Source organism: Saccopteryx leptura, chromosome 5 (genome assembly GCF_036850995.1).
Source record: "Saccopteryx leptura isolate mSacLep1 chromosome 5, mSacLep1_pri_phased_curated, whole genome shotgun sequence".
NCBI classification, from domain to species: domain Eukaryota; kingdom Metazoa; phylum Chordata; class Mammalia; order Chiroptera; family Emballonuridae; genus Saccopteryx; species Saccopteryx leptura.
The window spans coordinates 149,951,789-149,976,839 of NC_089507.1; the positions used below are offsets into that span (position 1 = coordinate 149,951,789).

At 54.0% G+C, this 25,051-nt stretch overlaps 1 protein-coding gene across 4 annotated transcripts in view; it reads left to right on the top strand.

Moving 5' to 3' along the window:
* Nucleotides 1-25,051, top strand: part of GREB1 (growth regulating estrogen receptor binding 1) — a 122,599-nt gene that overhangs the window by 79,275 nt on the left and 18,273 nt on the right. For 2 of the 4 annotated variants that reach the window (XM_066386094.1, XM_066386091.1), the window contains exons 8-22: nucleotides 637-753; nucleotides 1,229-1,372; nucleotides 2,961-3,146; nucleotides 4,649-4,999; nucleotides 7,483-7,611; nucleotides 8,620-8,748; nucleotides 9,391-9,588; nucleotides 10,288-10,468; nucleotides 12,127-12,322; nucleotides 13,816-13,952; nucleotides 16,603-16,942; nucleotides 17,790-17,905; nucleotides 19,595-19,791; nucleotides 21,533-21,622; nucleotides 23,513-24,111. In XM_066386094.1, coding sequence (XP_066242191.1) covers nucleotides 637-753; nucleotides 1,229-1,372; nucleotides 2,961-3,146; nucleotides 4,649-4,999; nucleotides 7,483-7,611; nucleotides 8,620-8,748; nucleotides 9,391-9,588; nucleotides 10,288-10,468; nucleotides 12,127-12,322; nucleotides 13,816-13,952; nucleotides 16,603-16,942; nucleotides 17,790-17,905; nucleotides 19,595-19,791; nucleotides 21,533-21,622; nucleotides 23,513-24,111 — 3,110 coding nt within the window. Of the gene's footprint in view, nucleotides 1-636; nucleotides 754-1,228; nucleotides 1,373-2,960; nucleotides 3,147-4,648; nucleotides 5,000-7,482; nucleotides 7,612-8,619; nucleotides 8,749-9,390; nucleotides 9,589-10,287; nucleotides 10,469-12,126; nucleotides 12,323-13,815; nucleotides 13,953-16,602; nucleotides 16,943-17,789; nucleotides 17,906-19,594; nucleotides 19,792-21,532; nucleotides 21,623-23,512; nucleotides 24,112-25,051 lie in introns of those variants that run through there. The other 2 variants (XM_066386092.1, XM_066386095.1) reach the window with 2 other exon arrangements.

Genomic DNA, 25,051 nt, shown 5'->3' on the forward strand with positions numbered 1-25,051 from the left:
TTCTTGATATTTTGAATAACTCACGAACACAGCATGAGTCATGGGCATGCTGTCGTCTTGTGTGGGCAGGATGACTCATTAACAGCAATGATACCAGCTTCTGTTCCCTTTGATTTTTTTTTTACTCTGATAATAACTTTTAAGGCTGGGGTGGGGAGGGCAGCACAGGTGGATCTGTACTGCCCTCAAGTGGTAAAACTGCAGTGGTGGATTGAAGGTGCTGTGGCTTGTCTACAGGAATGCATGTTACTATACTATCAGAACATGAGATGCTGCAGCTGCTGATGGGGGCCTTGGGGGCTCCACTGTACTGGGCCCAAACTCTGGGCTTTACGTATGTTCTATTTAGTGCTGATCAAGGCTCCTTTCAGAGGTACTTTAATATCCCATTTTAAAGGTGAGGAACTAAGGCTCTGAACTGAAGCTTATAGACCTGCACAACTTTGGAATGAAACATTTGCAAAGATTGACAGGATGTTTCTTTATGCCTGGATACTGCGGTCGATGCTAAAATCCATTGCAAACTGTGATGTAAAAAAAAAAAAAGTAACAAGTGAGTGTCCTTCAAGTTAGGGAAATGTTTTATGGAAGCTCATCCCTGGGGATGGCCTAATCTGCGCTCTGAATGTTGTCTAGGTATCTTGTCAAACTCCGGGCCCCCCAAAAAGCGCCATAAAAGGTGGTCTCCAGAATCTCCATCAGTTGCAGACGGTGGTGGCTACCCTCAGGGTGGTGGGAACAGAGCTAAGTATGGTAAGTGACAAGAGCCTTACCAAAAGTCCAAAGCTTGGGTACCAGCGGTGGCGGTGCCGTGAGTGGGGTGGGTGTGCCAGCGTGCTGTCATGTGTTGGTAAGGAATTTCTAGGGAGGCTAACTTCAGTACACTAAAGGCTCTCCTCATGTGTTAGAGGGCCTTCCCAAAACCCCAGATTCCTGCACAGCAGTGAGTTCCCTGATCCTATAGGATTTTAAAATGAGCTTACCTGTCACTTGTCAGAGATATTGAGGAGGGGCCTGGGTCACTTGGTGGGGGAGGTTGGATCAAGTGATCTTAAAGGTGCTTTTAACCTCAGAAACTTGTGATTCCAAGGCTTGTGTGCTCCTGTCGGTGGGGGAGGGGGCCATAAGGGTCAAGTTGTAGTTGATATGTTGGCTGGCCTGCTGTCAGGTCTGCCGGAGATGGACTCCTTGTCTGTGTGTCTTCCTAACACTGTTGGTGTGTCTCCAGAGAGCGTGGGCATGTCCTGCATGCCCCACGTGGGCTTGGTAGGACAGGCTTCAGTCACCTTTCCCGTTGTGGCCTCCGGAGAACCAGTGTCTGTTCCTGACAACTTGCTGAAAATATGCAAAGCCAAGCCAGTGATATTTAAAGGCAAGTGCAGCGTGTGGCATGAGGTGGGGGCTGGGGCGGGGGCTCGAGGAAAGCGTGACAAACAGGTGACGTCCACACACCATTCCAGGCTGGCTCCAAGGGTGTCCCCCTGAGGAAACGCTGAAACCTTTTCCAGGGCAATGAAAGGGCCAAGCAGACCAATCACAGGCATGGCCCCCAATCAGATGCTGACTGCTGTAGAGCCTGCCACAGTTTTCACGGCAGGCTCGAGTGAAATGGTTCCTCCCCACGCTGTTCATTTGCTTGTTCATTTGTCCTTTCCTCCCTCAACCTCACCCACCTCCTACCATGGTGACGGGCTTGGCGCTAAGCGCCAGGGGGTTGAGGTGGGTCCTCAGCCCTTGCCGATTTATGAGACCAGGAGCTCCGGTCTGGGGATGGCCCTGTCGTCACCTTCAGCCACTGGTATTTTTGACAATGAATTCTGACTGGTTTGGCAGAGAGAACCATGGTCACCATGAGGAAACACAAAACAAGAGGAGATCTGAGCTCTGTTTTGTATCAGTGAACTAATCGATGTACGCCCACATCGGAAGCTCTGTGGTGGGGTCCAGCCTTTTGGGGGACCCTCATGCGCATTCGCTATATTTGCTCATCTCAGGAACCCCATGAGGATTTCATAGCTTTACCCCATGTTACACATGTGGAGACTGAGGCTTGGCGAAGTGAAGCTTCGCACTGAGGGCCACAGAGCTGATGGATGGTGCAGAAGGGATTTGAACCTGGCCTGGGTTTGTCCACCTCCGAGAGCCATTGCAGGGAAAAAGGCTGCAGTTCGGCATGCTCTCATTTCCCGCTGCAATCACTTTGCATAATTAGTGATGTAAGCACCTGGCAGGAAGCCCCTGTGCGTAGCCTATATAAGGCTACAGGTACTCTTTTGGGGGGTGATTTCCCCTCGTCCATTCGTCGCTGCGAGAAGCGCTTTCCCTGCCTGTTCACTCCCCAGTCTCTGAGAGAATCCAGTAAGTGGGAACACCCCAGCGCCTCTCAGCTCCACTGTTCTTCTGTGGGCTGCTTGAATCTAGGGTGAACCTGCCTGGCCTCCATCTCCTGCGACAGTCGTCATCAGAACTAATCTTGTAATGTTTGAAAAGTCTCCGGTCTGTACAGTGATTCATTTTCCAAATTCAGCTTTTCAGAGAGTTCTGGGAGGATCAAGGCAGATTCCAGCACGGGGTCGTAGGGGAGGCTCGGGCTGGCAGAAAGTCCTGGCAAAGCTCCGGAAGGTGTCACCAACATGAGGTGCTCTGGAGTCGTTGCTGAAGGAGCCACACAGGAGGTGGCCATTCAACTTCAGGCTCTGCTCTCTGGGCCCTCACTTGCTCTTCTGTAGAATAAGGGATTGGGCTGAATGAACAAGCAAATGCCACTGCTTGGTGAATTAGAGCAGGAACACCAGGTCAACAAGGGCTGGGAGGAGGGGCGTCCCTGGAAAAGGCACTTTGGTGACTCCTGTGGCAACACGCCTGTGTGCTTTAACTCTCTCGCTCAGAGACCCACACGCGTGGGGCCCCAGGTCGTGCCCGAGGCCAGCTGACAAGTGGAGGCTGCTGTTCCTCCCCAGGCCACGGGAACTTCCCCTACCTCTGCGGGAACCTGAACGACGTCGTCGTCAGCCCGCTCCTGTACATGTGCTACCAGAACTCCCAGTCCATCTCCAGAGCGTACGAGCAGTTCGGAGCGTCCACAATCCAGCCCATCTCGGAGGAGATGCAGCTCCTGCTCACCGTCTACTACCTGGTCCAGCTGGGTGAGTCCCTCCCCTTTGGCAGGGACCTCCGGTGAAATAGCTGCTGAAGGGGGGAGATGACCGAGCTCTCATCACTGCCCATCACTGCCGCCCGTATGAAGACCATCTCTGACCAGTGGAAATGAAATACAGGGAACATGCTGACATGGACTGTGGTGGTCACCACTCCGAGGGGCTGGGAAGGGCTTAATGTAGGTCAAAAATCTATGCAGGTAATTCAAAAGCGATGCCGAGACTTGAGTGAAGACTGATTATTGACTGTTGGGTTTGGGCATATGGCAGTAGTTGGCAACCTGGACAGGTGGTGTATGAGCAGTATGGGGACCAAAGCCATGTCGGGTGGGTTACAGAAAACAAGTGTGGCACATGTCAGGTGGGTTATAGAAAATGAGCGTGGCACCTGTGGACAGCTCTCCAGGAAGCTTGGCTAGGTGGTGGTGGTTCTGGAAGGGGGTGCGGGCTCAGGGCAGAGATCTTAAACATGGGCGATGTAACGGCTAATTCAGTCTAATTTTGACACGGCCCACAGAATGGGTTGTGTGATCCCTATTTTTTCAAATCAAGAAACTTGATTATAGGACACAGCTCAAGGCTCTGCAGCTGATGCTGGGTGGGAACATATCTTCTGCATAGAAGTGTGGCGTTCCTTCCTCCAGCTCAGCCACATATAAAACTTTGACGTACACAGCAGAAAATCTCTGTAGGGAAGAAAGTTGAAAGTATCCACTCACTACTCATCAAAAAGATGACAGGTGAACAAATCCAACAAGCAAAAATGTTCTCAATTAAATTGTCGACAACAACCTGAGTGGTATCAGGTGGAGCTAAGGGTGCAGTTAAACCAGTATTATCGTGGTCCATGAATGTCTGGTAAGTCGACACATTTAGACACATCTAGAAACAGCCTGCCCATGTGTTTTTACTGGGTCTGTAAGTTCACTTTTGAGAATTTAGGCTGAGGACGTCATCTATGCAGAAAATATGTGCACTGCAAAATTACTTATAAAGGTGATTCTTTGGAAGCAATAAAAGGACCAGTAATAGAGACATTGCTACGTAGATGCAAGTCCTTCCTAAGATGGGACCACACCTGATCCGTGCTCCTGTGTTGATGAAGATCTTAACCAGAATGAGACAATATTGAGGTGTGATGGGAAAGAAAGCAGACTAGCCCTGAGGTTGTCTGCCCACAATCCTTAACAGCAATTTAAAACCTACACCTAATGGGGGAAAATACTGAGAAATATACAAAAATAGTTGTGGTTCTGTTAGGATGGGGAGGTTACGGCTGCTTCTCTCTCCTCCGTGTCCCAGCGGTCTGTAATATGATGGAACATAGATAATTTAGATTATGTTGTTTCTTTAATTAGCTTACGGTGCACGTGCGTTTCCCCAGAATTACACGTTGTATTTGATGGAAGCCCCCATGTGGGGTGCGCTGCACGTGGGGCGTGCCAGGTGGGCCCGCGCTGAAGCCTCTTCTGCCTGCCCTGTGTTGCCAGCCGCGGACCAGGTGCCCCTGATGGAGGACCTGGAGCAGATCTTCCTGCGCTCGTGGCGGGAGTCCCACCTGACTGAGATCCGGCAGTACCAGCAGGCGCCGCCGCAGCCCTACGCGCCTGCGCCCAGTGCTGCGGCCCCCGTGACCTCCGCGCAGCTGCCCTGGCTGGCGGGCCTGGCCGCTAGCTCCTGCAACGACAGCGTGCATATCATCGAGTGCACCTACTCCCTGGCAGAGGGCCTCTCCGAGATGTTCCGGCTGCTGATCGAGGGCAAGCTGGCCAAGACCAACTATGTGGTGATCATCTGCGCCTGCCGGAACGCGGCCATCGACTCCTGCATCGCCGTCACTGGTGAGGCCCACGCCCGGCTGGTGGAGAAGCGGCCGTGCCTGTGTCCCAGTTGCGCTTCTTAGACCAGTGCTGCCCTTTCTGCCTCTGGTGGCCCGGGGTTTGCAGCAGCAGTGCAGTGACTGCCCAGGAGCCCTCCTGGTGGCAGCTAGTGCCCTGGGTCATGTGCTTGGTGAAAATTCCCATTCCTCCTGTGGTGGAATGGGGCACACACCCCCAGCTCCACTCCGGGGACTTGGGAGTCTATAGACCCCGTGGAAAACCTGGCTTCCCCACGCACCTGGGGATGTGGCTGGTCTCTTAAAGATAGTTTTTTCAATTCTCTGATGGAGATGAAAAACAACAGTGACCTTAATGTGTTTTGTGGGTTCATGAGCCCCTGAACTAGTTGACTATCACAACGCTTACTGAAGCCCTACTTTGTACAGCTTCAGTCAGGGGCTGGGGTACAGGAGTGCAGCCCTGCTTCCCCCGTGGGGAGCTGGATCCCAAACGCAGCCCAGGGCCTTGCAGGGGGCAGGGCAGAGGGGGAGGGAGTGCTGCAGTCAGGCCTCTGGCATCTGAGGGGGCGTGTCCTTAGAGCAGGAAGGACAGCCTCTTCTGCTGAGAAACGAGGAAGAATTGGGGGGTGGCTGCAGGGCTCCCCAGGACTGTGGGCAGCATACTGTGCTCGGTGTGGTGAAGGGACAGCAGGGTGGCCAGGGCAGAGGACAGGACTGGACTACGCAGAGCCCTGAGGCCAGGTCAAAGCGCTGGATATTTTTTCCTGTGCGAGTTGGGAAATCATTGGGAGGTTTTGACCAGAGAAGGGACTTTTGTTTCGGAAGGAGTTGCCCCGTTTGTATGGAGAAGAGACTGTGTATGCAGGGGGGGCGTCCATGACTAGGGAGGAGGCGCAGGATTTGAGCCGCATGGCCGTGTCTGAGACCAGGCTGGTAGATGTGGAACCTCATGGCAGATTCTAGGTGTGGTTTGAAGTTGGTGACTTCAGGGCTGCGGGTGGGTCCCATGTGGAGTGTGGGAGAAAGCCAGGCCTCGGGACCACCCTGAGGAGCTGAGCCTGACTGGCATCATGCCGTCCTGTTACCGTCTGTTGAGGTGGGAAGAAGTGTCATGTGTTTTAAACCTGAAATCCTTATATCTTTTGAAATTTACTTTGAAAACAAACTTACAGCCCTGGCCGGTTGGCTCAGTGGTAGAGCGTTGGCCTGGTGTGCGGGAGTCCTGGGTTTGATTCCCGGCCAGGGCACACAGGAGAAGTGCCCATCTGCTTCTCCATCCCTCCCCCTCTCCTTCCTCTCTGTCTCTCTCTAACCCTTCCCGCAGCCAAGTCTCCATTGGAGCAAAGTTGCCCTGGGCGCTAAGGATGGCTCTGTGGCCTCCGCCTCAGGCCCTAGAGTGGTTCTGGTTGCAACAGAGCAACACCCCTGATGGGCAGAGCATCACCCCCTAGTGGGCATGCCGGGTGGATCCCGGTCGGGCGCATGCGGAAGTCTGTCTGACTGCCTCCCCGTTTCCAACTTCAGAAAAATACAAAAAAAAAAAAACCCCAAAAAACCACACACACACAAAAAAACTTACAGCCTGACCAGGCAGTGGCGCAGTGGATAGAGTGTCAGACTGGGATGCGGAGGACCCAGAATTGAGACCCCCGTGGTCACCAGCTTGAGCATGGGCTCATCTGGTTTGAGCAAAGCTCACCAGCTTGGATCTAAGGTCGCTGGCTCGAGCAAGGGGTTACTTGGTCTGCTGTAGCCTCAACGGTCAAGGCACATATGAGAAAGCAATCAATGAACAACTAAGGTGTCGCAATGAAAAACTGATGATTGATGCTTCTCATCTCTCTCCATTCCTGTCTGTCTGTCCCTATCTATCCCTCTCTCTGACTCTGTCTCTGTGAAACAAACAAACAAACAAAAAAAACTTACATTGTTACTGTGCCACATCCCAGTTGTCCTTTTTTTTTTCATCCCAGTTGTCTTTTTACCAATCGGGGATCCTGAACTCATTCTGTATTTTTTATAATTACATTGATGTGAGTTGTGTCTCCAGTAATAAACCTGGAGCACCTGCTGTGTGTCAGGCATTGGCATTGGGCTAAGTAAGCATCCTATAAACACGGCCTTTCTTCCTCACGACAGCCCTGTGAGGTCGGGACTACTGTCAGCCTCACACTGTCCAGGATAAGGAAACCGGGTCTGGAAGGGTTCAGAACTCACCTCGGGTTTCACAGCCAATGAGTCAGGTTCCAAGGCTGGTGTTCTGGGTCTTCCCTCTTATTGCCCTACCTGAGCCACTGGGCCAGCGTGGATGGAGCATGCCGCGGGCTCCTTTAACTAGCAGGAGCACCTGCTCTTAAACTACAGCTGGTGCCGGGCTTGGGGGATGGAGAGAGAAAGAGATGCAGGCACAGATCTATCACCGAGGGGCTTCCATGCCAATTCTAAGTGCAGGGGCCCAATGAAAGCCGTTGTTTGTTTTTTCAGGGAAATACCAAGCCCGGATTCTCTCTGAGAGCCTGCTCACCCCAGCCGAGTACCAGAAAGAAGTCAGTTATGAGCTGGTTACGGGGAAAGTGGACTCCTTGGGGGCCTTTTTCAGCACCCTCTGTCCAGGTAGGCTCGTAGTGAGACGGTGCAGATCCTAAGTGTACCAGACAGGAATAGACAAAGACACGGTGGGGGGGGGGTCAGGTTGGGGTCTGTGCCGCGTGACCTGCCGAGGCTGCCCTGGACTCAGGTGTGCAGGGCAGCCCCTCTGGTCTGTGCGCTGGCATTTATTGCCCTGGCTGCCATATTCCTGCATTGGCGGTGGGTTCTCCTGGACTTTGTGACTTTTGTCTTCCTGGGACCGATGAAGGCCTTTTGCCTCTTCTCTCTCTCGCCACGCTGCTCCCACTCTCCCTCCGAATTGCCTGCAGCTTCTCCCTGGAGTGGTGTGTTCTCTTTTTCCTGGGCTCTGGGTTGTGCATGCCCTTCTTCATTCTGTGTCTGGCTTCTCACCCCTCGGGACTCACCCGCAGTCCCAGAAACCCGCGCCGGCCCCTCCTTCTCCAGGATGGGCTTGGGCCCCGTTGGAAAAACAGCTGTGTTAGTCTTGCTCATTTGCATTTTGCCTGGTGAGTGTGTGGGCACGTGGCAGTGCCATGTGGGTATAGTCTATGTAAGGCTATGTAACCCTCAAGGCAGATGGAGGATGTGCAAATCGCCTGCCCGCCACTAAGAGGGGCCCTTTTTGCTGTTCTTTTGCCTAAGAAGCTGTGTCCCCTGCCTGTGGGCTCATTTGCCCTGGCGAGACTCTATTAAATGGGAATGCCCAATGTTTTCCAGCTCTGCAGTTTCTCTACCATCCGCCCAAATCCACTGTGGACCTACCTGGCCTCAGCCACCAGCATTACTGACCCTCTCCTTTGTCCTTCTGTCCGTTGTTCATTGTGTCCCAGCACTGACATGTCACAGTGCAATTTCCTTCCTTAGGTTTGGAGTCCTCGACAGGGCGGGTCACACCTTCATCGCTTACCCTGGGCCCAGCACAGTGCCTGATACTCTGCAGCTGTTCCTAGATGCTTGCTAAAGTTCACGGGATAGAAAACCAATTTCTGTTGTTTATTCTGTTTCGGGCAGAGGGTGACATTGACATTTTGCTGGACAAATTTCATCAGGAAAACCAAGGCCATATTTCTTCCTCACTCTCTGCCTCCTCTGTCACCAAAGCAGCACCCCTGGATATCAGCGGGGCCCTGGTGTGCACACGTGAGTGGTGAGGGGGGCTGGTGGCCAGGGGTCCAGGTGGGTAAGGCCATATCTATTGTGCCCTGGGGTTACAAAGTAAGCGATGTTAGAAGCGCTTCCAGAGGGCAGGGCTGCTTCTTAGCATCAAAGCAGACTTAATACCTAATTTTAATTTTAGTCCTTAAGGATAGAGATTGTATGCCTTGAAACATATATCTTTTATTTAAAAAAAGAAGGGAATTTTCTCGAGGTGGTGCATTTCTCTGCGATTAATTTTATCTTATGGATGCATTGTTGCGTTATTTATTCATGCTTAGCTCCTGAGGGGCACGGCCTCTCCTTTCTTCCTGAGAACTTGCAGCCTCTTCCGAAGTCCAGACTCAGGTCAGCTTCCCTAAGATGCTGTCCTTGTCTCCTCTGGGTGGAGTGGGTCACAGCTTCCACTCCCCGAGCGCTGTTGCCCCTTTGATAATTAACTTGGGACAGGTGTGTGAGGTGACGCTCAAGGTGAACAGTCCAGAGCGGGCACTCGGTCGATATTGCCATGTTTTCCTTTTCCCGGGACCCTGTGCACGAGGCGGGCACATCTCGTCCCCTGGCAGAGGTCCGGGGCTGCGGCCGCCTGCGCCCGGGTGCCTCACCCACAAGGGGCTCTGGTTGCAGGGTCCAGCCTGGAGCCCCACCATATCCGGCCCTTCCAGCTGGCCGTGGCCCAGAAGCTCCTCTCCCACGTGTGCTCCATTGCGGATTCCAGCACTCAGAACTTGGACTTGGGCTCCTTCGAGAAGGTGGACTTCCTGATCTGTATCCCACCCTCGGAAGTGACCTACCAGCAGACCCTGTTCCACATCTGGCACTCAGGTATGGCTCTGCGGGGTTAGCCAGGGGGTCTGCACGGGGAAGCTTCGATCTGCTTGCATTCTGGTTGGGATTTGAACAGCAGTCTTTGTTACTTGGAAGCACAAGAATCGTCACCTTCGTTTTGTAGGTCATGAAACTGATGCTGAGAGGTAACGAGTCACCCGAGATTTTGTACTCTGTTAAAGTGAGAGCCGTGACTTGAATTCTCATTTGGTCCCACATGGGCCAATGACCTATAGGCTGATATCCTGTTTGAACGTAGTTTTACTGTTCTTTCAAGGGGACTAAATATGAAATACGCGGAGAGTCAGTGTCTAATAGGATTCACTCTGCAGTACCCTATGGCCCGTGACATTCAGGCTGGGAGGTGATTTTGCAGGGGCATGGGACTTTCTTTTCACTCCCCTTCTGCTATGTGCCTGGGATCAGCTGCTTCCTGATGCCAGCTCTGCTGTGTCCCAGGGCATCTGCTGAGCAGACGCCAGGCTGTCGGGCTGTCTCTGGGCCTGGCCAGGCACAATCAGTGTCACCTCAGTCATTTGTGTAGCAGCCTGCCCCTGACTCACTGGTATCTCAGGCGTCCCTGTAGCCTCGGGGCCGAGCACAGTGCCGGCTGGGAAACAGAGGCTCATCAGCTGTGAATGAAAATGGTGAAGGTGTATGTGGCATACCTCCCGTTGTGTTTTTACTGTGTCGCAGGGGTTTTGCTGGAGCTCGGCTTGGAAAAGGAGCACGTGACCAAGCAGAGGGCGGAACAGTATGTTCTGAAGCTAGACGCCGAGGCACAGACCAAGTTTAAGTCCTTCCTACAGAACTCTTTCCAGAACCCACACACGCTCTTTGTCCTGATCCACGACCACGCCCACTGGGATCTTGTCAGGTCAGAGTGACTTTGGCACGTGGCAGGGGAGAAGTGTTTCTTCTTTGAAATAGTCTGTAGGGGGGACACTCGGGACTGTGGGCACAGCCTCTGAAGATGAGGGCCGTGGGGCTTTGGCGTCCGTAGGCAGATGATGCCCTGGGCATGTTTTGGAACTTCCGAGCTGGACGTTATCTCTGGGGTAGCTGGTGCAGCCTCTGAAAGGTACCCTGTGGGGAGAGAGGCTGGACAGAGGCTGGTCGGAGCGAGCATCGTGCTCAGCGTCACAGGGCTGGGTGCCGTGGGGCGGTGGTGGCGGCAGTGTGGCCTGGAACGAAGGCCCCTGAGTTGCACACTGAGGCACGTTTGCTGGACCTCACTCAGCAGCAGAACACCAGGGAGGTGCAGGGGAGGGACCCCAACAGGGACCAGCGTAGCCCGGACCCTTCCTGCCGGCTGCCCCATTGACTCTGGCACCGTGGGTCCGAGCTCCGCCACCCTTCAGGAGTGCTTTCACTCCATTTAGAGGAACGTCCAGGTGAGTTTCAGACAGGTCCAGCTTGGAGTCTGGCAGGATTCCCAAGAGTGTGTAAGGATCAGTCATCTCCATGAGACTGGCGTTGCGGGGGGTGTACGCCTAGACCCTGGCACCGACGCGGCTGCGAAGGAAAGGAAGGTCTTGGGTCAGATCCTGGAGGAAGGTTTCGACTTGGCACAGACTCGGAGGCTTAAGGCTGTCCAGAGCCTTAATGATCACCCAGATAAAGGGTTTCCGTTCTAGGGCCCATGTATATATAGGCTTAGGGGAGTTTGAACATCCTGAACTACAGAAAAACCTATAGTTTGAATACTTATTTTGAGGGTGTTTCAGAATGGCTACCTGCCGCCCAGAAGGCAAAACTGGTTTTTATTACTCCCCTAGATTTACAGGCGCATAATGCCGAGGCTATTGCCCCTGGAGACAGGCTCAGCTGTGCTTGTCCCCTGGGCAGGCTCCTCGTCCAAAATGCTTCCCATTCCGTTCCTACCCTTTTAAACTTGGTATAGAATTTATTTGCCATTTTATATCTTCTTTGGATCGTTTTAAACTCCGTAGGCCTTTAGGGAAAAGAATTAAAAAAAACTGGTAACAACCAGGTTGGGCCAAGGAGAAGAGGGTGAGACCCTGTGCCCTAAAGGAGGGGCTGGGTTGTGTCCCTTGCAGGCAATTCTTTTTTTTTTCTTTTTTTTTTTTTTAAGCTAGAAACAGGGAGAGACAGTCAGACAGATTCCCGCATGCGCCCAACCGGGATCCACCCGGCACGCCCACCAGGGGGCGATGCTCTGCCCCTCTGGGGCATCGCTCTGCTGCAACCAGAGCCACTCTAGCACCTGGGGCAGAGGCCAAGGAGCCATCCCCAGCGCCCGGGCCATCTTCCTTGCAGGCAATTCTTGATAAATCCTGTGCCTCTTCCAAGTTTGTCAAAATATGAGCAGCAGGGGCGTCCCTAACGGGTGCCTGCAGTACAGTCATTTTCAAGATGTGTTTTCCTCGTCATGGTCAGAACATAAGCTTCGTTGGTTGGCAGTGTCGGTGGAGGGCCAGTTCTACGTGTAGTCAACAGCTTGATCCTTGGATGATTATAAATTAGTATTAGTCATTCCACTTATGGTCCTGTCTCCCCCTTTTTCTCCCTCAGTAGCGCTGTTCATAATCTCTACTCCCAAAGTGACCCATCCGTGGGACTGGTGGACAGATTGCTCAACTGCAGGGAGGTGAAGGAGGCCCCCAACATCGTGACACTGCACGTGACTTCCTTCCCTTATGCGCTGCAGACTCAGCACACCCTCATCAGCCCCTACAACGAGATCCACTGGCCTGCCGCCTACAGTAATGTGAGTGCCACCAGCTGCTGTGTCTGGTGCCCCTTGACCACGGGGGGCGTAGGGAGAAATTCTCTGTAGTAAAGACCTTGATAAAGTAGAATGCTTAGGGGTCAAGTGGATTCCCACTCCTTGGGTCTTTAATTGGACCCAAGGTTAGATTTCAACCCTTCTTGATCTTTAGGAACATTCCCAAAATGCATCCATTGGCTTCCCCGTGTTAGAACAGATGGGGTTTTGTCTAGAAATCTTAGAATCGTTCCCATTTGTCCTATCTCCGCGTCCTTCAGCAGCAAGGTTCAGAATCTCCTTCCTCACACTGAATAGCCGTGAAACCTGGTGAGTTTTCAGTTCATCAGTTGCCATGGAACCTGTGTACCGAGCATGGCTGCCTGCCGTCCAGTGGGTTCGGAACCCGTGGCAGTGACGGCACTTATTTATGTGGCCCTGACTGTGAACCGGGTTGGTTCTGTCCTTTAGTGCTTTGAACTCCTTTAAGACGTAGGTGCTAAGGACAGTTTCTGACTTTCACCTGGGGAAGATGAGGCAGATGGGGGTGGGAGTATGTGAAGCCACTTTGCCTGGAGCCGTGCAGCTGGAAAGGGGTGTAGCTGGGTGTGACCCAGGCTGGTTGGCTCCAGTGCCCTTGCACTTAACCATGGGTTCTTTAAGGGTAAAGTTCATGTCTTTGTAATTTTAACAACCTCCCCAGTGTGGCTGTGCTCTGACCTTAGTTTGGGAGGAATTTTGTGTCAACACATGAGGGACATTGGTTAGATAAAGGTATTCTTTTTTTCTGTTGATTTCAGTATCAGCAGAATGCAAGGTAGTTGATTTGACTGTTCCTCAAACTAGCTCAAATTGTTGGAATGAGGCAGTTTTAACAGTGAAAGCTGTACGTTAAAGAAGACAAAGCGGGTCTGACCAGGCGGTGGTGTAGTGGATAGAGCATCGGATTGGGATGTGGAGGACCCAGGTTTGAGACCCCAGGGTCGCCAGCTTGAGCGCGGGCTCATCTGGTTTGAGCAAAGCTCACCAGCTTGAGCCCAAGGTTGCTGGCTTGAGCAAGGAGTCACTCAGTCTGCTGTAGCCCCTGGTCAAGGCACATATGAGAAAGCAATCAATGAAAAACTAAGGAGCCACAAGGAAGAATTGATGTTTTTCATTACTCTCCCTTCCTGTCTGTCTGACTCTCTCCGTCTCTGCCACAAAAATGAATAAATAAATAAATAAATAAATAAAGGCAGGTTTTCTTCTCGGCAACCCCACTGGGGTCGGATGAAGGGCAAAGTCCTGACCGGTGGGGACGTGCTCTCCTTTGGGCACAGAGTTCTCTGTGCTCTGTGTCTGCAGTGAAAGAAATGCACAAACCATCATCTGGGGGATGGCAGAGTGAGCACATTGTTGATCAGATGTCGGCCCAGGTCATCTGGGCTCCTCACTCGGGACCCGGTCAGTCTCTGCAAGTGTGATGTTTGGGTGACCAGAGCGCCTCTCTGTTGCAGGGGGTGGATTTGTATCCAGAGAACAAGAAGTACTTCGGGCTGTCGGAGTTCATCGAGTCGACCCTCTCGGGGCACAGCCTCCCCTTGCTCCGATACGACAGCTCCTTTGAGGCCATGGTCACTGCCCTGGGGAAAAGGTACATGCCTCTCCCTGAAGTTCCTAAAAATGCCCAGTTGTCAAGGGCAAGTTGAGGTGGGTGCAGCCAGGGGACTCGAGGAAGGTCTCCCCCCCTTCCTGGGTGACTCAGTCCCTCCAGCAAAGCGACCTGGTTTCTTTCTTGTACTTTGGGCCAGGGATATCTCTGTGCTGTTCTAGAGAATTTTAGAGATGAGAACGGGCAGGACCATGCTGGAGTGTCAGACTGCGTGTTTGAGACTCAAGAGGAGGGCAACATAACAGAAAGTAAGACACTGAAAGGTCTCAAGGAGGTGACAGTGACAATTCCGGCCTACTTCAGTTCTTAGCTCCTCCGCGCACCATCTTCCGAGTGGTGGTTCTGTGCCATTTGCTGTCCCAAGAGCCTTACTTTCGTGACCTTATGTATGCCTCAACCCCTCTCTGAGCCCTGTTGATATTGTCCCCATTGTGCAAATACAGGAAGGCTCAGAGAGACACCATGGCTTTCTCAGACCACACGTCTCATAAGTGACAGGTTCAGGTGTGACTGCAGAGCCAGTCTGACTCGACAGTGTGCCCTTTAACCCTGTCATGGCAGGCCTATGAGGCAGATTTTTTTTTTTTTTTTTTTGTGACAGAGATAGAGGGACAGATAGGGACAGGCAGACAGGAAGGGAGAGAGATGAGAAGCATCAATTCTTTGTTGTAGCTCCTTAGTTGTTCATTGATTGTTTTCTCATATGTGCCTTGACTAGGGGGCTACAGCAGACCGAGTGACCCCTTGCTTGAGCCAGTGACCTTGAGGTCAAGCTGGTGAGCCTTGCTCAAACCAGATGAGCCCATGCTCAAGTTGGCGACCTTGGGGTTTTGAACTTGGGTCCTCCTTGTCCCAGTCTGATGCTCTATCCACTGCGCCACTGCATGGTCAGGCACAAGGCAGATTTTTATGCTGCCATTTTTACAGATGAGGAGACGGAGGCCCAGGGAGGTCACATGATTGCTGGTGTCACACGGTTTACATGCTGTGAGGCCGGGCCGGGTTTCACAGACTGATGGAAAGAAGTGGGCTCTCCAGCAGTTAAGGGTGTTGCTCTGGGCTCGGCTGCCTCCCCTCATGGCACCTCGTTTTTCTCACTGCCCACACGGGTTTGAAGTAGACACGTACTTTTCAAACTATTCCACAGTGTGCTGCTTTGGCCGGATGCTAATAGCTCTTGGCCAGAAGGAGTTCTGTGGTCAAAGGTGTTTGAGAAAACCTTACATTTAACAAAAGGGTTTCTATGTCACCAGCATCCTCAGAGCCATCCGTGTGCCCGGAGGCTGTAAATCTCAGGGGGACGTTGGAGTGTGGGGCATCCCAGTATCTCCTGGGAGCTGTGTTCCCCATAGCGCCCTTTGGGAAATGAAACCTCTTTCAGCCCTTTGATTGTGATGAATTTAATGAGGCCCGTCCTCCCGCCCTGGGTGGGCAGCAGAGCACCCCTGTACTTGCTGAGGGAAGAGGCCCTCGCAGCTCCGTCCCCGAGGTTCCCGGCACTGGCCCTCGCTCTGCTCCTGCCACTCCCTGCTTCCCTGACAGTAAACACAGGTTGAGTGCTGAGCATGCTGCTTGTCCTTTGAGCAGAGGTGAGAGCGGACACTTCTCACTACGTCAGAGACGGGGAGGAGAGGGTGCTTCTGCCCGAGTGACATCCTGCCCTTTACCTTGCTCAGGGTGACAAGGGGCCACCACAGTTAAGGCAGTCACATGGGGTGGGGAGACAGTATTCTCGATGCTGTCCTCCTTGTTTTCTGGGCACCACACGGCCAGGGACCCAGGGACAGGGTAAAGCACCTGTGGGCCCCTGAGAACGAAGAGGGAAAACATCAGCTGCCCTGTGGTGCTCTAGGCGTGGCGTGGCTGCAGTGAGACTCCTTTGTAGGTCAAGGAATTACTTGATCTCTGTTCCGGAAGGCAGTTAGTTATGGGACTCATACCAGCTAAATAAACTGAGCATCGTGTGTGAACTGGATGTCAATTTCTGTGTTCCTGCCAAGAAACACAGTGATCTTGGTGTTCTGCGGTCTGTGACACCGGGGTCAGAGCTGCACTCACTGTGTGCGGTGGTGGGAGAGGCGGGGTACCCACCTTTGTGTGAAGACACCTAGGGTAACCATGGCTTGCTAAAGCATAACCCAGGGACTCCTGGTTTCACTGGATGCATCCTGAATTGTAATCCACTCTTAAAGCAAATCCCATTTAGTCCCATTTCTATGAACTGTTCACTTACCGTACTTAGTGAAGGCACTGATGTGCCCTGGGGACGGTCCCCCCAATCTGATATGTGCGTTAGCTGCTAGACTAGGCATTTATTATATTTATTCATCTGTTCATTCACTGAGCAAATATTCACTGAGCAGCCAGAGAGATACCAGCAATGACAAACCTGTCCTTGTGCTTCCCGGCGGGACACAGCAGAGCAGTTTACAACACGCCGTCTAAGGAAGGCTTCTGTTTCAGGGGCCAAACAACCAACTTCAAAAGGACACGCCGCTCGTCTGTAATCTGGGAGTCACGGACATCTCGGGTTACTTGCCGTCCGAAGGCCTGTCCTCCTTCCCCGGGTGTGAAGCGGCCGTCCTTGCGGTTGGCGCGGTGTGGGCTCACGGCCAGTCTCTCCTTGTGGCAGGTTCCCCCGCCTGCACAGCGCTGTGATCAGGACCTTCGTGCTGGTGCAGCACTATGCGGCCGCCATGATGGCCGTGAGCGGCCTCTCGCGGATGAAGAACTACACATCGGTGGAGACGCTGGAGATCACCCAGAACCTCATCAACGCGCCCAAGCAGTGCCCCTGTGGCCACGGGCTCATGGTCCTGCTGCGGGTGCCCTGCTCGCCACTGGCCGCCGTAGCCTACGAGCGCCTGGCCCACGTGCGGGCGCGGCTGGCGCTGGAACAGCACTTTGAGATCATCCTGGGCAACCCCAGCTCAGGCATCACCATCGGGAAGCACTTTGTGAAACAGCTCAAGGTGGGCGCTGTGGTTGGGGACAGGAGGGGTGACGGAGGCCTGGGGGGTGGGACGTGGTGTTCAGGGGGGTGGGGGAGGGGAGGCGGAGGCGTGTCCAAGGGGCTAGGGGAGGCGGAGGGGTGTCCAGCTACCTCCCTTGCCAGGTCCCTACCTGCATCTTTCAGTCCGGGGTACCAAATTGTCAGGGCTACCTTCTTGCTGCTTCTCCAAAGCACAGTCTTGCTATTTCAGACTTCTGACTTGTCTTTTCCTTTTTTTGGGTATGTGTGTATGTGTATTCTCCTTTGCTTAGCTGATAACTGTCAGCCTGCAGGACTCGATCTTATCCCCTTTCAGGAAGTTGCCCCTCCCCCACACCTGGGCTGCTTTGGTGTTCGCTGTCAGCTGGCTCTTCCCCCAGGAGATAGAGAGCAGGAACCATCCCCAAAGGTCTCAGTCCCCAAACTTATTTAGCACAGTTCCTGGCTCATAGCAGCTTCTCGCTAAACCTACAGGCCATAGAAAATGTATAAAGCATTAGAAAGGATATGGAAACAGGAATTGAGTAGGAACTGGGAATGAAGGCACAGCAGCATGTTGAGAAACACAGTAAAAACATGAGACCACTGAGGATGTGTGCTGTCACTCAAAGGGTCAGTGAGCAGATGTTTCTTGAGCAGATGATCTGCACGCCAGGCAGCGTGCTCCATGGGTGATCCACTTCTTTGCAGTAAAAAGGGCTTTTCTTTCTCTCAAACGACACAACGCAAGGGCTCTTCATCAGTAGGAGGCCATCGAGGTTCCTCTAGAGCTGGGCTAGTTGGGGTGTCGGGCGTCTTAGGTCTTACTTCTTCTTGATTATCTGCAGATGTGGCAGAAAATTGAGGATGCGGAGTGGAGACCTCAGACTTACTTGGAGTTGGAGGGCCTGCCCTGCATCCTGATCTTCAGTGGGATGGACCCCCATGGGGAATCCTTACCAAGGTGAATGGAGAAGGGCGTGTGCCCCTGGCGTCTCTGGGGCCTTGGCCAGGCTGGGCTTCTACTTCCCAACTCTAGGGGGCGCATTCACATTCATAGTCGCCGTAGGTTTGTATCTTGTATGATGATGGTTTTCTAGCCGATGGCAGTGAAATGTGTCTGAGACTTGGGGACACTTCATCTAATTCTGACAGATACCGTCTGTGCTTGGGGGTGGAGTGGGGGCGCTTGCCAGGCTCTGGGTGCAGGCGCTGCCGCGGGAGGTAGGATTTAACCCCTTGCTCAGTTTTTCCCCATGGCAGGGGGGTGGGGTGGGTGGGTGGTCACCATGTGTGTTAGGGATGGCCGTTCCATTTAAAGAAGTATTGGGTCATCTTGTGGGGGGCTACGTTTCCCGCTGGGGTCTAGGCTGTTGTGATAGCTGTTCCCGCCTGGTTTAGGAGGTGTTCTGGGACAGGGGCAAGTGACTGATGGCTGCTCTGGAGGAGCCCGTTCCTCTGGCACACGGGGCTGACTGTCTCATAGGCTGTGTCCCCTGGCCACCGCAGCCAAACAGATGACAGCCACAGCCCACCCAGTGTCTCCTGGGGTCTCCACACAGACAGGCAGACACTCGGAACAGAGGTCATGGGGCCTTCCGTAAGGCAATCGCTGGGATTGGTGGTGACCGGTTGGCTTCTAAAGACTGACTTCATTCCCACAGAGGAGGGCAGGCAGCCAGGCCTGGGGCCTTTGCACGTCTGTGCTTTTGTAACCACATACTAATAGGAGCTGACATTTATTGAGTTCCTGCTTCATGCTGGCCACTCTCGGATGAGGTTTACTTCACTTTGGTCTCTCCATCACCCTTGGGAAAGGTGTTATTCCAGTCATCCTGTGTGACTGATAGTAGCCAGAGTGGACAGGGGTTCAGCACTGTGACTCCAAAGCCTGGCTGACTTCCACTGGGCTACCTCTCACGCAAGGGCCACTAAAGGCTGGCCAGGAGAAGGGGGCTCCAAACGTTTGACTATGGTTGTAGCTGTTTCACACAGATTAATTCTTCTATCCCTCAACTTACTACGGACTAAGACAACCTCTTTAAGTCTGTGCAAGCACGTTCTGAGTATCTTCTTTGTATTAGGCACCTGTGCTAGACTTCTAACGTAGCACTTACACCTTGCAGCAGTGGTATCACTCTCCCAGTTTATGGATGAGCAGATGAAAGGCCGCTTGCCTGGGGTCACCGAGCAGTGAGTTGCAGAGCCTCTCCCCTCAGCCCTCTGCTCACCCTGAGCCCTGCACTGGCCTGTCCTCTGTGCTCACTTCCTCTGAATAGCTCATCACTGCTTGCTGTCTGTCTTCCTCGGTAGGCTCTCATTTTCAGTTGGACTGTGACTCGATTATCATTCTAATGTTCCTAATGCCTTGCACCGTCCCTGGTCCATTTTAATTACTGATTGAATAATTAGTGTCCAATTATTACATATAATCTCACAACCATGACATTACAGGGTGATGAGTATTCATTCCTTTTCAGAGGAAAACATTCTGAGCCTGCCAGGTGGGTCTCACCAGCCGGGAAGTGGCCGAGCTGGGCTTCGAGCCCCATTTTCATCTCGGGCTGGGGCTCTGTCGGTGTCAGGACAGGCAGGAGACTCACAGCGCGCACGGGGAGTGCACGGGGTCAGCGCCGCCCCGGTTCCCTCCTAGGTCTCTGAGATACTGTGACCTGCGTCTGATCAACTCCTGCCTGGTGAGGACCGCGCTGGAGCAGGAGCTGGGCCTGGCTGCCTACTTTGTGAGTGGCGACGTCCCCCTGGAGAAGGGGCCCCGGAACGAGGGCTTGGAGAGCGACCCTGAGAAGCCGAGCAGCACGGACAACGAGGAGGAGGAGCTGGTGACAGAAGGTCAGCCTCGGTGCCCCCCCCCCCAGGCCACCTCGCTTGTCTAGACAGCTGCCCCCCCCCCCATTCTGCGTGGTCCTGAGCCAGTCCACGGGCCAGCAGCTCTGGGGAAGAGAATCTTTGGAGGAAATGGCAAATCTCCCATTGAATCCAAAGTTGGCTCCCCCCCCCCCTTTTTCTGGTGGTATAAGAAAATGGGAATCCCAAAAGGTTCTTCCTAGTTCTAGAATTCTTAATGAATTGGAAGAAAAACAGATTTTCTTCGGGTCCAAGTTCATGCTCTGTTCAAGTCAGTGGTGCTGGCACTACTGCCTGGTGTCGATTCATTCACTTATTTCCTCTGAGAACCAACCCGACAGTAGGGGCCCATCATTGGGATGACAAAAATGGTCCAGTTATACTGGCAGACTTGAAAATTCGACACTGTCTTTTTAAGAGGACACAGAAATCAGAGCAGTGCACGGCCATTGGCTGTAGCCGACAGTATAGTGAGAATAAAATAAAAACTGTTAATACAAGAATGCCAGGTGCTTTGTGGGGTGTCGTATAGTGGAGAGAGAGGTGTAGGGTCAGATGACCAGGACTCCCCTTCCTCCCACATCTGCTGCCTGGGTGACTTAGGACAGTCAGGCCGTATCCCTGTCCTAGCCTCCGAGCGCTCCTCCATAAATGGAGATGGAGAGGCCTGGCCCAGACTTCCTGGCACTGGGGCAGCCTTTCACAGATGTGTGACCCTGACATTGCAGTGTCTTGGTCTCCCTGCTCCCCGTGGGATGAATTCATGCTCCTGGCAGTCCATGGCCCACTTTGGGGCGGGGGCGCGGGGAACAGCTGTGTTAGGCTTGCTCGCTGGTTTCCTGGCTGCAAGTACATTGCACAATTAATGCGTGAGCACGTAGCAGAAAGCCACGTATGGGTCTCTATATGAAAAGCTATGAGTGCTTTCCCTCAGACGTGATTCTCCCAGATCGCTTTCCCGCCACTGCAAGGTCACTGCAAGGTAAGGTTTCCTGATTTTGTCAACCGCCACCATGAGGGGCCGGTTGTCCTGGCCCCATGCCCTCCACTGCGAAAAGTAGGTTTTCTTTGCCCGTCTCTGTGAGCCTCCAATAAACGGAGTGTCCGACGCTTTCTGACTCCACAGTTCCTCTACCGTCTGCCTGAATTCAACGTGAACCTGCCTGGCCTCGGCCACCAGCATCACACCTACCTCTTAGCTTCACTGTTCTCTCAACTCTCCAGCCCCAAATGCCACACCCTGTGCTCGTGGCCACACCACCCAAGTCTAGGGGTTCCCTAGCTGTGCTCTGCTCCTGTCCCCTCTGGGCCACATGGCTGTTCTCCTCGCTGCTCCGAGTTCCCCCTCCTCTGTGCTTTCCCTGGGAACCCCTGCTGGCCCTCCAGGACTCTGGTCGGGTCGTCTCTCCCACTCCTGTCCTGCTTCTGCCTCTCTGTACTGCGTGGGGGCCTGGCCTCCGGGACCCCAGCCCTTCTCTCTGTCCTCCTCACATCACCTTGTAGCTGCGGCCCTCGGGTGGCAGAATTCACTGAGCTATGGGCGCCCCGCTGCCCTGCACCTTACTCCTGTCCCCAGAGATGGGCCCCAGGAAGATGAGAGGAGGGTGAACGGGTGTGTGGATGGGGAGAGATGGCAGGTGTGTGTGCTCTGTACGCTGGGAAGCGCTGAGTGAATGCCCGGGATGGTGATCACCAGGTGTTTTCAATGTGTGTATGTTCACAACAGGCTCCACCTCAGAGAAGAGGAGCCCGGCGAGGAGGGAGAGGTCCCGCTCCCACGATTCGGGGTCCTCCTGCCTCTCCTCCAAGGCCTCCGGTAAGTCTCCGGCGGGGACCTGCCGCACTGCGCCGTTGCCTGGGGATGTCAGAGGTTGATAAGGAGACCCTTTATTTTCGCCTAGAGCTGGAAGGAGAGGGAATTTAGAAGAACTGGATTTTTTAGAGTAAACGTTTTTCTGGACTGGTGTCTGAAACGTGAGTTTTGGCAAGACCCTGAGGTTCCATGGCTCCTTTCCTGGAGGAAGATGGCAGACTCTGTCCCGTGCAGCAGTGGCCTGTGTGGGGCGGTGGCAGAGGGCTGTGCCCTCAGGGCTCCCCGGATTTGGATAATCAGGAGGAGAGGAGCAAGGTAGAGCCTTCTCGTAGAGTCTGAGGGCGCAGAGAGGTGCACACAGGCTTCACTGGGGAGAAGCAGCTGGGGTACCCGGGGTTCACTGACCGAGAAAGTGGACAGCACTCTGGAGGAGGGAGAAGGGGGTGGATAAGATGCCCCAAGTATCTGCCCTCAGGGAGCTGAGTCTCTGGGAGCAGTCAGGACCTGTGCTCAATATCACCGGCATTTATCAGGGACCTACTTATGCTGCATCCGGGCATTAAAGATAGATAAGACCTGAACCAGCTCCCAAAGAATTCATGGTTCCTCGTAAACCAGGATACATTGCGTAGGGCTGCTGTCGTTTTCTTTCTGTGCGCATATTCACATGTAGAGTGTCACAGTTACATGCAGAAAGAAATGATTGTCTCAGGTGGGAGGTGTTTACCAGTGGGGCGTGGTCATTGCGTGTTTCAGACAGCAGCTGACCTTTGGGCCTTGGAGGAGAAGGTATCGCAGCTGGGGAAGGTTTTGCAGGTGGAGGAGATGGTATTCACTTTAGGTCAAGGAGAAGGTATTCCAGGCAGGAAAACCTTCCCAGGGTAAGGGTCTCAAAGTGTAAGGGGTGCTTGTTGTATGTGGAATGGCCTTGGGGGTGCTTGGGGTGGGGCTGGGAGCCTGGCTGTCATCAGGGAGTGGCTGCAAGCTTCTGAGCTGGGGGGTGTTCATGCAGAGAGCAGAGCACAGTGGGGGGTGTATCTGGTTTCCTCTCTTCTTCCCCCTCCTCCTGCAGCTGGTGGCTAACAGGGAACCAGCCAGGTGGGTGGGGTCCCTGTCACAGGTCCCATAGGTGAGCGCAGATGGAGTCCCAGCGTGGCCCTCTTAACCTCAGTCTAGACACACTGGGGAGCTGGGGTTACAGCCCAGCGGGAAGTTAGGGGCCGGAGGGGAGCCTGTCTGAGTTGTGTGGTGAGGGGGGTGCAGGCTGAACAGAGTGCGGCTGGGAGGTGACCACCCTCACATTTGGTCTTCTCTGCCCCCTGTGGCGCTGTGGGTCTGGACCCCGTATAGCAGACGGGGACTGGGCTGCTGCTCCCGAGTGTCCAGGGCGCTCACACTTACCTGTGCGCTCCACGTGGCCCATGTGGGGCAGGGGCCAGGGGTACTCGCGTTTGCTCAGCTGCTGTGCACCTACATTCCTTACCCTGAGTCCTCCTGAAAGCTGAGTAGTCTAGCGTTGGAGCAGAGCGTGTTGAGTCCTAGAAGTTCTGGCTGTGCTGGTGCAGAGGGGAGACTCATGCTCCATGAGGTGACAGAGGGGGTGACGGTCCCCAGAACAACCCGCCTGGGGTGGGGGATGGGAAGGGAGAAGGCTTCCAAGCAGTGTGCAGTGTGTTGGGGGCCAAGTTGTACTATGTGGGTGCCACCAGCTCTCCCCACAGCAGAGCTCGGGTTTGTCATAGGACAAAAGAGGTCGTATCTAATCAAAGGATGCATTTCGCTGACAAATTCCCAGCCACTGTCAAGTAGAGGTCGCTGGTGCTGCGGAAACAGGCAGCCTGTGGCTTCAGGGTGAGGCGTTCCTGGGGTATGACCGCCGGTCTCTCCCCCCAGGCTCCGCACTCTGTGGTGAGACCTCCGCTCAGCCCGGGGGTCCCTCGCCAGGGCAGCAGACATGCGGCCCTTCCGAGGAAGGCAGGGCCCCTGGCGACAGGCAGAGGCTCCGCGCCAGCCAGGGGCCAGCGTCGGGCAGCAGCAGGCACAGCCCTGGGCTGGCCCCCCAGCCTGACACCAGCCAGAGGAGCGTCCAGGTGCCAGTCACCTCCTTGTCTCAGCTCTCTTGCTCGTCCTTGTCATCCTCATCCACGGGGCCTGCCGCCAGCGCGCTCACCCTGCAGGCCACCCAGTGCTCCCTGGCCAAGGCTGGCCAGCAGCCGCCCGCCGTCTTCTTGCCCAAGCTGGTGTATGACATGGTCACCTCCACTGACGGCAGCGGGCTGCCGAAGGCCGCGTCCCTCCTGCCCTCCCACGCGGTCATGTGGGCCAGCTCCTTCCGCCCCCTGCTCAGCAAGACCATGACATCCACGGAGCAGTCCCTGTACTACCGGCAGTGGACGGTGCCCCGGCCCAGCCACATGGACTATGGCAACCGCGCGGAGGGCCGCCTGGACAGCTTCCACCCCCGCCGGCTGCTGCTCAGCGGGCCCCCTCAGGTGCGTGCCCCGCCTGCATGGCCTGGCCTCCGCGGGCGTTCTTATGCCAGGCCCAGAGGGCAGGTTGGGGCAGACGGTGTCCCTGTATTCCTGTCTTGCCGTAGCCATGGCAGAATGTTTGTGATGGCTCCATCACAGTGGACAGAAGTCAGGGCCTGGTGACTTCTGTCCTCTCCCCTTAGTTCCCTCTTACGTGGTATGTGGGGGCGGACGGGTTCTCTGGGTGCTTCTCGCACCTTCAGACGACCACCCTGCCTTTCCCACACCGCCTCACGTGGTCCTCGTGGCCAGTCTGGGTGCCTTTTGCCGACTCTGACACTGCAGGATTGGGGTGAAACGTAGCGGGAGCCGGGAGGGTTGTCGGCATCCGAACCCTACCTGAACTCGTTGCGTTTCTCTGACAACAAAAGACCGTTACACCAGTCAAACGGCAAAATCTGCAGGGTGTGAATGTCACGTGTCTGGCAGGACTGGAGGTCAGTGTCGGGTCTTGGCAGTGGCTTTGCCAGACAGTGCAGAGGTGATGGATTTTAATTCTCTGTCTGATCATGTGTACTGCAAATGTTTGTTTCTGAAGCTTCCCCTGGTTGAGTTTCGCGTGTCCTTTTTAACAGTTATGTCCATTCAGCAGCATTTGTTGAGTGCTTAACTGTGAACCAGGCACTGAACTAAGAAGTAGGAAGGCACCTCCTGAGTAAGGGGGCTGGAGGGGAGCCTTCTGGGGTACCCAGCCAGTGCCCTTTTAACCTGCTGTGACCAAAACAAACCAATGATCAATAGTAGATTCATCTGGAGATCGGCTAAGGGAGTGTGGAGGAGAGGGACTAGTGATGTGATAAAGAGAAGGAAGAAGAGATAAACTGTTTTCTTTCTTTTCCTGGGCTTAGGCAGGGAGGCTAACTTTTTATAACTTGCACAGTGAATTTTGTTTCCTTACCGT